Source organism: Podarcis bocagei (assembly GCF_964188305.1).
Source record: "Podarcis bocagei genome assembly, chromosome: 2".
Lineage (NCBI taxonomy): Eukaryota > Metazoa > Chordata > Lepidosauria > Squamata > Lacertidae > Podarcis > Podarcis bocagei.
Window position 1 is genome coordinate 110,445,770 of NC_138126.1, and position 14,248 is coordinate 110,460,017.

The 14,248-nt window shown below is 46.4% G+C and overlaps 1 protein-coding gene across 11 annotated transcripts in view; it reads left to right on the forward strand.

The window, feature by feature from the left end:
* Positions 1–14,248, forward strand: part of BPTF (bromodomain PHD finger transcription factor) — a 74,745-nt gene that overhangs the window by 52,542 nt on the left and 7,955 nt on the right. For 9 of the 11 annotated variants that reach the window (XM_081181202.1, XM_081181206.1, XM_081181201.1 and 6 more), the window contains 5 exons: positions 123–348; positions 6,278–6,642; positions 11,829–12,002; positions 12,955–13,147; positions 13,713–13,797. In XM_081181202.1, the coding sequence (XP_081037328.1) occupies positions 123–348; positions 6,278–6,642; positions 11,829–12,002; positions 12,955–13,147; positions 13,713–13,797 (1,043 nt within the window). The remainder of the gene's footprint in view (positions 1–122; positions 349–6,277; positions 6,643–11,828; positions 12,003–12,954; positions 13,148–13,712; positions 13,798–14,248) is intronic. The other 2 variants (XM_081181203.1, XM_081181210.1) reach the window with 1 other exon arrangement.

Consider the following 14,248-nt stretch of genomic DNA (forward strand, 5'->3'; position numbering starts at 1 on the left):
GCTTTAGTCATTATCTTAAAACTATTCTTATTTTTATTTGATTACTAAATGCAATCTTTGTGGTTCTCCATCGCCCCCTCATTAGTCTCTTCATAATAGTATTTTTTCTATTTCTTCTCCAGAATGATAGTGTGCAACCAAGTAATGAAGTATATTCTGGATAAGATAGATAAAGAAGAAAAACAGGCTGCTAAGAAACGAAAGCGAGAAGAGAGTGTGGAACAAAAGCGCAGTAAACAGAATGCAACTAAACTCTCGGCTCTGCTCTTCAAACATAAGGAACAACTTAAAGCGGAAATACTAAAGAAAAGGGCACTTCTGGACAAAGACTTACAAATTGAAGTGCAGGTAAAATGAATTTTTCTCCTTAATGAATTGTTGGGCTTATTTATTTGACAATGTAAGAGAATGTTCAGAGCTAGACTTTTTGTACTCATGGATATTCCCACCCAATATATGCATTTTAACTTAAGTGCATTCTGTCTCAGTGCAGTTTGCCACATTTTAGCACTTTCTCTCCCATTATATTCCCTTGGCCTTCACTCTTGACTGATGATCCAGAACCCCTGTTAGCTGAAATCTTAATTGGTCCGTTCCAGACAGATTTAGCACTGTGGGAATTCCATGCTGTCTTACCACAAAACAGAACAATATTTAGGTAAAATATTTAGTTTCCACCTACTTGCAGAGTAATTTGTGACTCCTTTGGTCATCTTGGATTAAGTTGCCGCTTCACATACATTTCTAATTTTTGTCTCTCATAGAACTGCTTATTAGTGCCCAAGTCAGATCCTTAAAAACACCTCGTATGGGTGTTGTCAGGGGTTTAGGTGCAGAGGCACGGGCAAGGGAGGAAACAGAGAGCGAAGGGGAGGAGACAGAGGAAAGGATGAGTGATGACGACGACCCGAGATCTCCCAGTCTTTCCAGTGAATCAGAGGATTCACAGAAAGGAGCACCAGTGGCCAGGGCAAGGGGGGAATCTAGAGAGGCACCCCAGGAAGATAGAGCCAGAGGAGACTCAGGGGGGAGCAGCTGGAAATCGGGACCAGCGTCACCGCCAGGAAGCAGGGAAGAGGAAAGGAGCCAGGGGGGAAGCGCTGGCAGCTCACCACAGGAGGGAGGGCAGGAGTCAGGAGTGGCCACACCTCCATCGGGGAGCGAAGAAACGGTTAAGAGGAAAGTGGAAGGTTGGGCGCGCGCGCCAAGTTCAAATGCAGAGGAAGGCGGCGCAGTGAGCAGCCCCGAAAGGGAACCAGGTCCTAAAGCCCGGCGCAAGGAGGCAGAAGGGTCCGGGTCAGCGTCAGAAGAATCCCGGAAGGAAGAAGCCCCGGGGGGTAGAGGGACCCAGAGGAGGACAGTCAGGAGGAAAAGGTGGAGCAAGGCTAGGATATTAAGTTGGTGCGCACGGGGCGGAGACTCAGACGGAGCCTCGCCGATCTAGCTAGTAGACGTAGAGTTGCAGACAGCAGCGTGAGAATGGAAACTGTAATTCAATAAAGACTTTTACTTAATGACCGCTGGCTAGCGTGATCCTCTGTGAGCTAGGATCTTGAAGCAGCTCTGACAGTAGGCTCCGTCTCCACATTGTGGGCATCTGCAGCCTCGAGGAGGGGAGAGAAACAGGCGCCCACTAGCGAGCTCACGAACGGCAGGAGACATGACGGCTGAGCAGCAGATAGAGGACCTCAGAAAAGCAGTGGCACAACTGAACGCCGAGGTTCTCGCATCCAGGAAGAGAGAGGACGAGGCAGCTGCCGCCTGCAGGGATCTCCAGGTCAGGTTAGACGTACTGGCAAAGCAAACACCCCGGCAGGAGGGAATTGGGTTGGCGAGACGGACAGGCGGACTGCTCTCTCACTTCGATGGGAACCTGCAACAGTATCCCAACTTTAGAGCCGACGTACTGTGCGCACTGCAACTGTTGCATAAAGACTTTAGAGATGAACAGGAGAGAGTGGGGTTCATCATGTCCCATCTGCATGGGGAGGCGAAAGCATGGTTGCGCAATTTATGGAGAGATAACGATCCGGCGCTCCAGAATGCGGATGCTTTTATTAAAGCGATGGATGGGTGTTTCTTATCAAGTATTGACATTGATCTTGCACGGAAGGAGGTGCATGGGCTGAGACAAGGGAGGGCCAGCGTCAGACAGAGCAGTGGGGGCGGTCCTGCTGCAGAAGGACCAGCAGGGCGTGTGGCGGCCGGGAGCGTTTTACTCCAGGAAGCTCAGCAAGTCCGAGCAGAACTACACCATATGGGACAGGGAGTTGCTGGCCATTCATGCAGCGTTCAAGGCGTGGAGGCACTTTCTGATCGGCGCCAAGCACACGGTGCAGGTTTGCACGGACCACAAGAATCTGGAACACTGGCGCACGGCACAGTTCCTGAACCAGAGGCAGATACGTTGGGCTGAGTTCTTTGCGGACTTCGACTTCCGAATAGAGTATGTCCCGGGGGACACCAACATCATGGCAGACGCTCTCTCCCGCAAGCCACAGTATCTGGAGGACGCAACACCAGCGGCCGCCATGCACATCTTTGCACCGACAGTGTGGGCGTGCGCCGCGGCGACCGTGGACCTAGAGGCGGTGCGGCGAGCGTTGCAGGGGGACTCCTTCGCACAAACGAAGATGGCAGAGGTGCGAGGGGGCAAGGCAGCGGCCGACGGTTTCCAGCTACGAGATGGATTGCTCATCCGTAAAGGGGCCATCTACGTGCCGGGTGACGAACTTCGAGCCAAGGTGCTACAGCAGCTGCACGACGCACCCACGGCCGGGCACTTTGGCAAGGAGAAGACGGTGGAATTAGTAGCCAGGGATTTCTGGTGGCCTGGAATGAGAGGGGAGGTCGCAGACTACGTGGCGAGGTGTGACACTTGCCAGAGGGCAAAGACGGTGCACAAACCGCCGGCTGGACTGTTGGAGCCGCTGCAAACTCCGGTCGAACCTTGGGAAAGGGTGGCTCTGGACTTTGTCACGGATCTGCCCAGCTCAAGGGGCAAGACGGCAGTGTTGGTGGTGGTGGACCTGTTCTCCAAGATGGCGCATTTCATTCCGTGTGCTAAGGTGGCCACGGCAGAGCAAACCGCCAAACTGTTCATGGACCACGTGTTCAAGGTTCACGGTCTGCCACGGTCTATTCTGTCCGACCGCGGGCGGCAGTTCATCTCGAACTTCTGGCAGAAGCTGATGGGCTTCCTAAACGTCAAGATCAATCTGGCGTCGGCGAGACACCCGCAGACCAACGGGCAAGCGGAGCGAGCCAATGCCATCATGCAGCAGTACCTGAGATGTTATGCGAACCAACAGCCTGCGACGTGGGTGGATTACCTGCCGCTTGCAGAGTTTGCCTACAACAACACGAAGCACGTATCCACGGGCGTCACGCCGTTCTTCGCCAACAACGGGCGGCACCCTAGAACCTTCCCGGGACTGGAATGCAGGGGAGAAGGGGAGCCGCAGTCAGCAGATGCGTTCGCGTCGGAGCTGCAGGAAGTCCACGATCAGCTGCGGCGCCACCTGGAACTGGCTAAACACGCATACAAGGTACAAGCGGACAAACACCGAAGGGTTGGCGAAGAGCTCCACGTGGGAGACTGGGTCTGGTTAGCAGCCCACGCAGTGCCGGCCAGGTCGTTGGCCAAGAAGAAACTAGGGCATAAACAACTGGGGCCCTACCAAGTCGAAGAGCAGGTCAACCCGGTGGCTTTCAGGCTGGCGCTTCCGGAGGGTTCCAGAATGCATCCGGTGTTCCACAGATCGGTGCTCACTCCCTACAAGGCACCGCACAGGTTCCAGGAACCCGGAACGGCGCCGAGTCCGCTCAGAGAAGGAACGGGGCACGCGGGAGTGGCACAGGAGGAGCGCATCAACGAAGTCACGGAGATTTTGGACTCCAGATGGGGGGAAGAGGGAGTAGAATACTTTCTCGCCAGGGAGGGCACCCCGGCCAGTGCGAACAGCTGGGTGCCGGGCTACGCTTTAGACGAACCTCTGCTCAAAGACGAGTTTCATGCTCTCTTCCCACATAGACCTATGCCAGCGGACTTTTTCGACGACTGGCTTTTCACGCCCACGCTTTCGGACAGCACGTTCAGGGGGTTCGACTCGGACGAGGAACCGACACGAGACGTCCGTTCCCCGGAGGGGTCACCCTCGGGATCTGTCTCAGAACCCTCGTATTGGTGGGACGATAGGCCGGAGGAGCAGTTCCGCAGGAAGTGGCTGGACTGTTCCGGCCGAGCAACGCCGCCTGGAGGAAGTGCGGGAGAGACGGACATGGACATTTTCGGGGACGACCCTGGTTTCGAGCACGGCGGCACAGAGATGGAAGAGGAGGTGACTGTCGTCAACGAGAGCAGGGAGGAAGACCCGGAAGAGTTCCGATGGAGGCCTGCCACGGGAAGCGACCGATATCCGACGTTCGTCCCTTTGCAACAGCAGCCCCCAGCTCCAGCACCGGAAGGAGGGGAGGGGGGACTGGGGGGCTTCGAGGGGGGGATGGATGTCAGGGGTTTAGGTGCAGAGGCACGGGCAAGGGAGGAAACAGAGAGCGAAGGGGAGGAGACAGAGGAAAGGATGAGTGATGACGACGACCCGAGATCTCCCAGTCTTTCCAGTGAATCAGAGGATTCACAGAAAGGAGCACCAGTGGCCAGGGCAAGGGGGGAATCTAGAGAGGCACCCCAGGAAGATAGAGCCAGAGGAGACTCAGGGGGGAGCAGCTGGAAATCGGGACCAGCGTCACCGCCAGGAAGCAGGGAAGAGGAAAGGAGCCAGGGGGGGAGCGCTGGCAGCTCACCACAGGAGGGAGGGCAGGAGTCAGGAGTGGCCACACCTCCATCGGGGAGCGAAGAAACGGTTAAGAGGAAAGTGGAAGGTTGGGCGCGCGCGCCAAGTTCAAATGCAGAGGAAGGCGGCGCAGTGAGCAGCCCCGAAAGGGAACCAGGTCCTAAAGCCCGGCGCAAGGAGGCAGAAGGGTCCGGGTCAGCGTCAGAAGAATCCCGGAAGGAAGAAGCCCCGGGGGGTAGAGGGACCCAGAGGAGGACAGTCAGGAGGAAAAGGTGGAGCAAGGCTAGGATATTAAGTTGGTGCGCACGGGGCGGAGACTCAGACGGAGCCTCGCCGATCTAGCTAGTAGACGTAGAGTTGCAGACAGCAGCGTGAGAATGGAAACTGTAATTCAATAAAGACTTTTACTTAATGACCGCTGGCTAGCGTGATCCTCTGTGAGCTAGGATCTTGAAGCAGCTCTGACAGGTGTTTTCTTACTTTTTTAGTAGTAATAGTAAAAATAAATTTGTATGTTTACTGAAGATTAGCGATAGCAATCAGCAAAGGGCTAATCATTCACATTTCTAGGTATAGCTCATCATAGTCTTAAATCTTTCCTTTGGGTTTTGGTGAGATTTGCTTCCTTAGGCCTCCAAAACAAAGGCTAAGTTGATATAAAGTTATACACATGAATATGCCTATGCAGAGCTATTTATTATTAAGGAAATATTGGTGTATTGATAAATTAGGCACAGATACTACATTAAGATAATTCCATTTAAATGTTTTCCTGTTGGTTTGCATCTCATAAAACTAGATCTGTGTGCCTTGTTCTCTTCTTTGGTAGCAAACTGATTTCTGATTTCTTGACAGAGCTTTGGCATCCCCCCTAATCATTAATTAATTTACCTCTTAATGCCAGAACAGACTTCTAAGCCGTTTACAAAGTATAAATACCCATTAAACAACATTATGGAAATGCACAAGTCCACAAATGCTGTGGTCCAATAAATTCTATGCAGGGCAGCTCACAGTATCATAGTATATGTGGCGACTATTTTAGGCACATCCAATTGATGTGCAGGTCTTTTTGGACCTGGAAGAAGGCAGAAGGGGGTGGAGTACGCTTATATGTGCTCCACTGACGCTCACAGGGGCCAGGACCAGAACCCCCGTGCGAAATCTTCACCACCCATACAAAAAACCATAGCTGTCAACCTTCCCCTTTTTTGCGGGAAATTCCCTTATTCTAGTGCCATTTCCTGCTGCTATCCCAGATTGTTACATATCCCGTAGACTGTCCCCGGGACAGGTGAGGCTTCTGATCCCTTATTTTCGAGGCTGCTGATCCCTTATTTTCAAATCTGAAAGTTGACAGCTATGCAGAAAACTTGCATACACAGCAGGAGCGACTAGCTCCGTGTGTTTAATGGCGTATATCTAAATTGACCTTGTAATTAACTGTCCATGTTTGCTGTTTCTTTGCTTTTAATTTCACTTAGGAAGAGCTAAAGAAAGACCTGGCAAAAATTAAGAGAGAGAAAGAAAAGGCGCAGGCAGCTGCCGCTGCTGCCGCCGCTGCAGCAGCAGCAGTACCACCACCACCTCCTCCACCACCACCTCCTCCTCCTCCTCCTCCACCACCTCCACCACCACCTCCTCCTCCACCACCACCTCACAGTACCAATGTTGCATCGACAACCACGGTCACGACACCCGTTTCATCCCACAAGAGAAAACGAGAGGAAGAGAAAGAGTCCTCGTCTTCTAAATCGAAGAAAAAGAAAATGATATCTACTACCTCAAAGGAATCCAAGAAGGACACCAAGCTTTACTGCATCTGCAAGACGCCTTATGATGAATCTAAGTGAGTAGTGGATCTTAATGGTGTTTGTGTTATACTTAGTTTAGTTTTAGCATTTAGTTAGTAGTTGTGGGAGATTACCAGAAATGGGGTTGTATATATGTATATATCAGTTGTCTATACGGTCACTGGGAAGGTACTGAAGATGTAAGCACTCAGGATTGTATTTCTAAATACCAGTCTGTTAGTTTTTGTGATTCATATTTTATCTATTTGCATGTTTCCATTATATGATGTCTCACATTGCACATCCTTTATTTTGCTTTTATTCTTTCCTTTGTCTTTATGCCTCTGCTTTGGAAGCAAGGGATTATAGGCCAGTCTTCTTCTCTTCAACAGGCTCTGGACATCCCACAAAGAGATTTTTGGATTGTATTTCTGCACAGGGGAGAAGCATTTCTTCTGTAGTTTACATAGAGTCCAAGTTACTGTGCTGCAGTACATTTTTTTAAGTGTTTATTTCTTCTTAGATTATTTAATACCTTTTTTCAGACTTTTAAGATTTGGTATTTTAGAAGCTGAAGGCACTTAACAAAATGGAAGCTGCAGTTCTATGTAAAATATGTTCAACTTAATAATAATACTAAACAAGGAAAGGGAGAGTTCTACACAGTCGTACCTTGGTTCTCAAACCCTTGGTACTCGTACATTTTGGCTCCCAAATGCCGAAAACCCGGAAGTAATTGTTCTGGCTTTCCAAAGTTTTTTGAAAGCTGAACATCCGACGCGGCTTCTGTTTGAGTGCAGGAAGCTCCTGCAGCCCATCAGAAGCCACGCCTTGGTTTTCGAATGCTTCAGAAGTCAAACAGACTTCCGGAACGGATTACCTTTGAGAACCAAGGTACGACTTTAATGGAGAAAACATTTGGGTGGGATGGACAGAAATAGCTTTGACTTGTAGCTCATTAGAGTTTGAGAACCAGTAAAAGTCAGTACCACTTAAAAGGTCCTTTTAGTGAAACTGTGCTCTGTTCACAGAATTCACTTTTACTAAATAGATCAAAATCGGCAATTCATCTCTGGTTATGGTACCAAAGTGAAGCATTCATTTCTGAGTCTTGTCCTGCTCCAGTCTCTGGTATTCATTGCCAGGCCAACTTTAGACTTTTTACTAAGCTGCTGTAGCTGTGCTAAATTTGTGGGAGTCACAAGTCCCCAGTCTGCCATTTCTTGTTCCCATCTTTAGAGCAAAGCTTTATGAATGATCATCATATTAAGGTAGAGTCTTGTTCCGTTTTATCCAGTTGTGTCCCTCCGCTCACAAGAAAGGCTCTTCAGTCCTGCAGACGGTTCCTTGAACTTGGGGTACAGAGTGTCTTGCTGATTTCTCCTTCCCTCTGCTGCCTAAATGCTGCCTCCCCCGCCCTGTCCCCCAACATACTGCAGAGGAACCCTCAAGAACAATATGGGAAGTGGTACCAGGGGCTGCAAAAGAAAGGAGGGATTTGCAAAAATTAGTTTAAAAATCACTTCTCCCGCTTTAGTTCATCGAAAGATCTGCTGGAGCAAAGAGCCTTCTCTGAGCAGAGGGACACAATGCAGTGCAGTACTGCATTTTAACACAGGCTGGAATTTCAGCCATATGGTTTTTTGTTTGTTTTTTCTTCCTCTGGACTACAGTGAGCAAAAGGAATTAAACAATTGCAGGTGCTTTATAGCAGAATGAGCAAATGAGCCTTTTATTGCGATTTAAGAGTTAACAGCTTCACAAATCAGTTTAGTTAGAACTGCTGGCAGTGGCACAACAACATGATGCAGCCTAATGTTTCTTTAGTAGAACTTATTACTGTATTTTTTCATGTATTAGATGAGGTTTTTTGACTCAAAAATTGTGTCAAAAAACTGGAGTTGCCCACTACACGGATAGTGGCATGGGGGAGAGAAGCAGCGTGGACGCAACTTCCCCCAATGCCGCTGCGCATGGGAAACAATCTAGGGGGGGTTTCCCGTGTGCAGCTGTGCGTGGGGAGAAGCTCAACAACTTTGGGCCATCTCCCCTCATTTTCTTAAAATTGAGTCCCCCAAAATAGGGGGTTCCTATACATGGGGGCATCTTATAGACGGAAAAGTACGGTATTGTAAAATGCAGCATAGTGAAACCATGTGGCTGAGGTGGCATATTTGAAATTAATTCCACCATGTGTGTGAAAAAGCATTTGTTTTGTTAAGACTGAGCATGATCCACCAAACTGACACTATTTCTAATGGGGCTTGTCTTAGGAGTAGATCTCAGATTTTAATTTATGGGTTCAGCATTTTTAATGCATTTCTACAAATAAGGTAGTTTCTCCCTTACAGTTCAAAACAATTAGAAGGGTGTTTCATTCTCTACTCAAACTCTGAACTTATTCCGTTTGTGAGTAGATCAGCTAGGGCTGGATCCAGCACTGCGTGAACAGAGTTCGTCGTGCAACGTGACTTCCCTTTCTCTTCTCTTCCCTCGTGCCCCAAAAACCTGCTCCAGAGGCCACCTCCCAACCTTATGGAACAGGTTTTGGGAGTGTGCAGGGGACACCAGGGGAGAGAGGTGGCGCGTCTTGTTGCTCAAGCAGAATCCTTCTGCACAAATGGAACAGCAGCACTGGTCTTTACAAATTGCAGGTTATTAAAATTTTAGTCAAGCCGTTTTGTTACTTTGGATTATTTTTTTAAAAAATTAAGTTTCAGTGATTGCATGGAAGAGAGCTGACGATTCATACCACATTCTGTATGGTTTTATCCTAGAATTATGCTAAGCGTAGGAATGAGGCTTCTTGCAGTTCAAGCCCATAGCCTTAACGTGCTCAGTCTTCTCAGAGGTTGACAGAACGTGAGAGAAGCAAATCTATCAGGAGCCATAGGCTTGCATACAGAGCAGGGTGAGCAGAATTCTGCTCTTGTGATGGGGCGTTCCTTCTACTGCTGCCTCTGCTGCTCCTGATGGGGAGGGGACTTATCCAGAATTGAGTGGGGGGGTGCTCAGAGGAGGAGAAGGTAGAGAAGCCCCACTGTGTGAACAGAGTTCCACTCATGCTGCCTGGATCCAAGCCATAGTGTATTGGTATTAGCAGTCCTTGTGATGTGTATGCCTGGCCATCCTGTAGCAAAACTGTTTCTTTAGGCTCAGTAGATGTTGTGTTGTGGCAGCAGTGGAAGGCAAGCCAGGAGTAAAGGTGGTGAACTGAGATAGCGCTTTAAAAATTACTGGATTATTGTAACTCACTCGCTCTGCGTGGGGCTGCCCTTGAGACTGACCCAGAAACTCCAGCGGGTGCAGAATGCCGCGGCGAGACTCCTTACAAGGTCTTCACCGCGGGATCACATTCATCCAGTGCTATACCAGCTGCGCTGGCTCCCAGTGGAGTACAGGATCAGGTTTAAGGTGCTGGTTTTAACCTTTAAAGCCCTATATAGCCTAGGACCCTCGTACCTACAGGACTGCCGCTCCTGGTATGTCCCATGGAGGACCTTACGGTCTTCAAACAAAAACATCTTGGAGGTCCCGGGCCACAGGGAGGTTAGGTTGGCCTCAACCAGAGCCAGGTTTTTTTTGGCTGTGTCTCTGATTTGGTGGAACGCTCTGTCACAAGAGACTAGGGCCCTGCGGGACTTGACATCTTTCCGCAGGGCCTGCAAGGCAGAGATGTTCCACCAGGCCTTTGGCCAGGGCACAGCCTGACCCCCTCCTTTGGTAATTCTTCACAGAACTCTAGCCCAATGGTTGCCATCAATTTGATTTGAACTGATTTTATAATGAATTGATTTTAGAATGCTGTATTATTTTACTGTTGTTAGCCACTCTGAGCCCGGCTTCAGCTGGGGAGGGTGGGGTATAAATAAATAATAATAATAATAATAATAATAATAATAATAATAATAATAATAATAATAATTATTATTATTATTATTATTATTATTATTATTATTATTAATATTAATATTATTGAGAAGTTCCTCAACAATGCTACAAAGAGAGCATTGAAGCCGTAGTAAATAAATTCCAAGCTATTTTTTTTGGGGGGGGTAACCTTTTTATGAGCTGGGGATAGGGAACAGAATATATACTAAGCATTGCTGTGCAGCAATGTTTTGTGTTGGAGCCAATCAGTCTGCAGGAATTCAGCCCATAACGTTACTAAAAATGTTAACATGGTGCACAAGGAGAGGGCGCCCTGAAGGCGTACTCAAATTAGCTTCGAGATAGAAGCTCATTCAAGATGTAACACCAAACCAGCTTTGGTGGCACATGAACGAGCTTAGAATCGCCCTTAAGAATCAACATGCTCCTTCTTCCCGTACTGGCTGCATTTTCCTTCCTTCCCTCCCTTCTTGTTTCGGGGCACACAGTACCTCTCCACCCCTCCAACCTAGTTTTGGATATATGGTTTGCCCCCAACCAGGACGAATGGGAAAGAATTGGAGCGTCAGACTGTGGTTTGACACGATATGCCACAGATGTGGCTCTTTTTCCTCCATAACTTTGGTAGTCGCATTTGAGTTTAGATGCAGTCAAATGATATTGACTTGCAAAATTGCCAGTGTGAGAGAGATACTTGGAGAATTGTGTGGTGTTTTTTTTACTTCATGCCTTAACCATACCATACTTGATCTGTCACACAGTGTTGTCTTGAGAATTTACATTATTGAAGGAATAGCCTTTCAGTTTTAAAGAGTCAAGTTCCACCGATTTCAGGCTGTTTCTTAGAAATTTTAAAACTTACATCCACTTGTCCCATTTTCCTTCATGTCATGTTATACCAATATGTATTTTACACATGGCTGGTATGCATGCTCTTTTTAGTGTACCTGTTAACTTCCAGTTGTGTCTGTGCTTTGTTTTTTTAAAATGGAGATAAACATTTTCAAATCTTACAAAATTTGCCTCTGTTTAAGTGGCTTCTTAGCTGCACAGTTTTGAAAATGTTTATCTTTTTCCTTGGCCTTGTCTTTGTGCATTCACAGTTGAGACATTCGCATATTTCAGAATTCAGTGCATATCAACCAACCTGTTTATCTAAGAAATACAACTGTTTATTGAACCAGGCCCTAAAGAATTATGTCCACCGCATTAGCTTCAGAGGTTAGCTTTGGAAGGGTAGGTTGATGTAGTTAGGAAAATGAAATCAGAACGTTTCAGGGAATCAGGTTAGCAAGTGCCATGCCATTTGAAATGACAATTACATTGTCATTTTCATTGTAAATACTTTTAGGTTCTATATTGGCTGTGATCTTTGTACTAACTGGTATCATGGAGAATGTGTTGGCATCACAGAAAAGGAGGCTAAGAAAATGGATGTGTACATCTGTAATGAGTGTAAACGGGCACAAGAGGGCAGCAGTGAGGAATTATACTGTATCTGCAGAACACCTTATGATGAGTCACAGTGAGTTCTGACAAGAACCTCTTATTTAATATATAGGTAGCAAACTGCTCTGAGTTTGGTAATGTGTTTCTTGAACAAAAAAGAAATATTGTTCCACATATGTTGTATCTAATGATGTGACTTTTTTAAAAAAAATATGAAATGTTGCTCAAAATGATGAATGTTTGACTTTCAGGAAAAGTGGGGTTTACAGTATTTCTAATAAAACAAGTTAATATTCTAAAGCAGGCAAATTTTACTGATTTGTTACAACACATTTCCTACAAAATACAATAGCTAGTAGGAGTTCCTAACTTACTGCAATTAAAGTTATGCTTTGTTTAAACTGAATATGGTACAGGTATCTGAGTGGTATTAAGTCTGTTATGAGTACCCCTTTAATGTGTTGCAGGACTTTGAATTACCATTTTTAAATGAATATAGATATATTAAAAAATAGTTGGGCAAACTATTACTTTTGGTAACACCTCTGTTTGCAAATGCAAAATGTATGATTTCTGGCTTCACTTTTGTTTCTTTCAGCTTTGCAAGTTGTTATGGTCTGTAGATAATTCAATTGCTTGAGATTAAATGTTGTTGATGCTGGTAATTTTTCTTCGAAACTCCTTTTGAGAAATTATATACTGCTTCTTTTAATGGTATTATAAGAAACTGTATCTAATTTTTGAAAAGTAGTTTTGAGTAAATAGCTTTGCAATTGTTACTATACGGCCTATTACGTTTACGTGTTTTTTCAATTGGATTTGCGTAATATAGGCATTCTGGTGGTTTTTGGTAATTTTTCTTCACAATTGAATGCTGTTACAATTATTTCAGTAAATATGTGGCTTGATTAGCATTTATAGCATGTTTCATTTCAAATTCGAGAGGCAAAAGTTCTTACTCGGTTTAGATTTCTGACCAGTGGAATATTTTCATGAAAAGGTTAACTGGTTTTTTTGGGATCTTGCAGATTTTACATTGGCTGTGACCGGTGTCAGAACTGGTATCATGGGCGTTGCGTTGGCATTTTGCAAAGTGAGGCAGACCTCATTGATGAGTATGTCTGTCCGCAGTGTCAGTCAACTGAAGATGCCATGACAGTACTCAGTCCCTTGACTGATAAAGATTATGAGGGGCTGAAGAGAGTGCTACGGTCATTGCAGGTAAGGACCAGATTTGGTTCATTTTAATTTAGTCCCCCAGCATATTTAAATTCGGTTCTAATACATCTTTTGGCAAAGGAATTTCATTAAATGCATGGAATTGAAAAGCACTCTTGAGGACATAAAACTCCCTCTGAAGTCAGGGCAGGCCACTTAGTAGGTAGCAGTTGCCCAAAATTATAAATATCTCCTTATACATCCCTTCCCAACGCCATGCAGTTCAGACACACAGAGTTGGATCCTGGTTTCTGCTTAGTGATGCTCCACTGTAGGAAGGGGAAGACAATTATTGCAGATTCTTGCATCTCCCTTTGCTCCCAAGAAGCTGCTCAGAAACAGCATGTGAGATGGTGTGGGATAAAGGGAATCAGCAAAGGTAATCTCTCCTCCCCCTTCTTCTTTAGCTGGAGCCTCTGCTGGTTCTGAGTAGCATCTGTGAATGGAAGGAGACTATTTGTTTGTGGAACAGCCAACAGTCAATCCAGCCCACTAGACTTGGGCTGAGATGGGGTTCATACTAATGAATGAAGTGAATTTTGAACTGAATATCTCCTTTTCCTAATAGGCTCACAAGATGGCATGGCCATTCCTAGAACCGGTAGATCCCAATGATGCTCCAGATTATTATGGTGTTATCAAAGAACCGATGGGTAAGTGTATTCCCACGTGATTTGATTACATACGCTGCCTTTCATTGACAGATCTGTTATCTGGGATATGCTCATCACACAGAAGAGTAAATCCAAAAAAACAATCCTGTTCATGTATACCTGGAAGTATGTGCCATTGCATTCAGTGCCTAGTCACTGCAAAAAATGGCAGCCAAAGAAATTTTCATACGGCTCTGTAGTTTATGACGGAACAAAATGATGTATTTATTTAGATCATGGGTAGGCAAACTAAGGCTCGGGGGCCGGATCCAGCCCAATCACCTTCTAAATCTGGCCCGCAGACGGTCTGGGAATTGGCGTATTTTTACATGAGTAGAATGTGAGCTTTATTTAAAATGCATCTCTGGGTTATTTGTGGGGCATAGGAATTCATTCATTCCCCCCCCCCCCGAAAAATATAGTCTGGCCCCCCACAAGGTCTGAAAAAGTT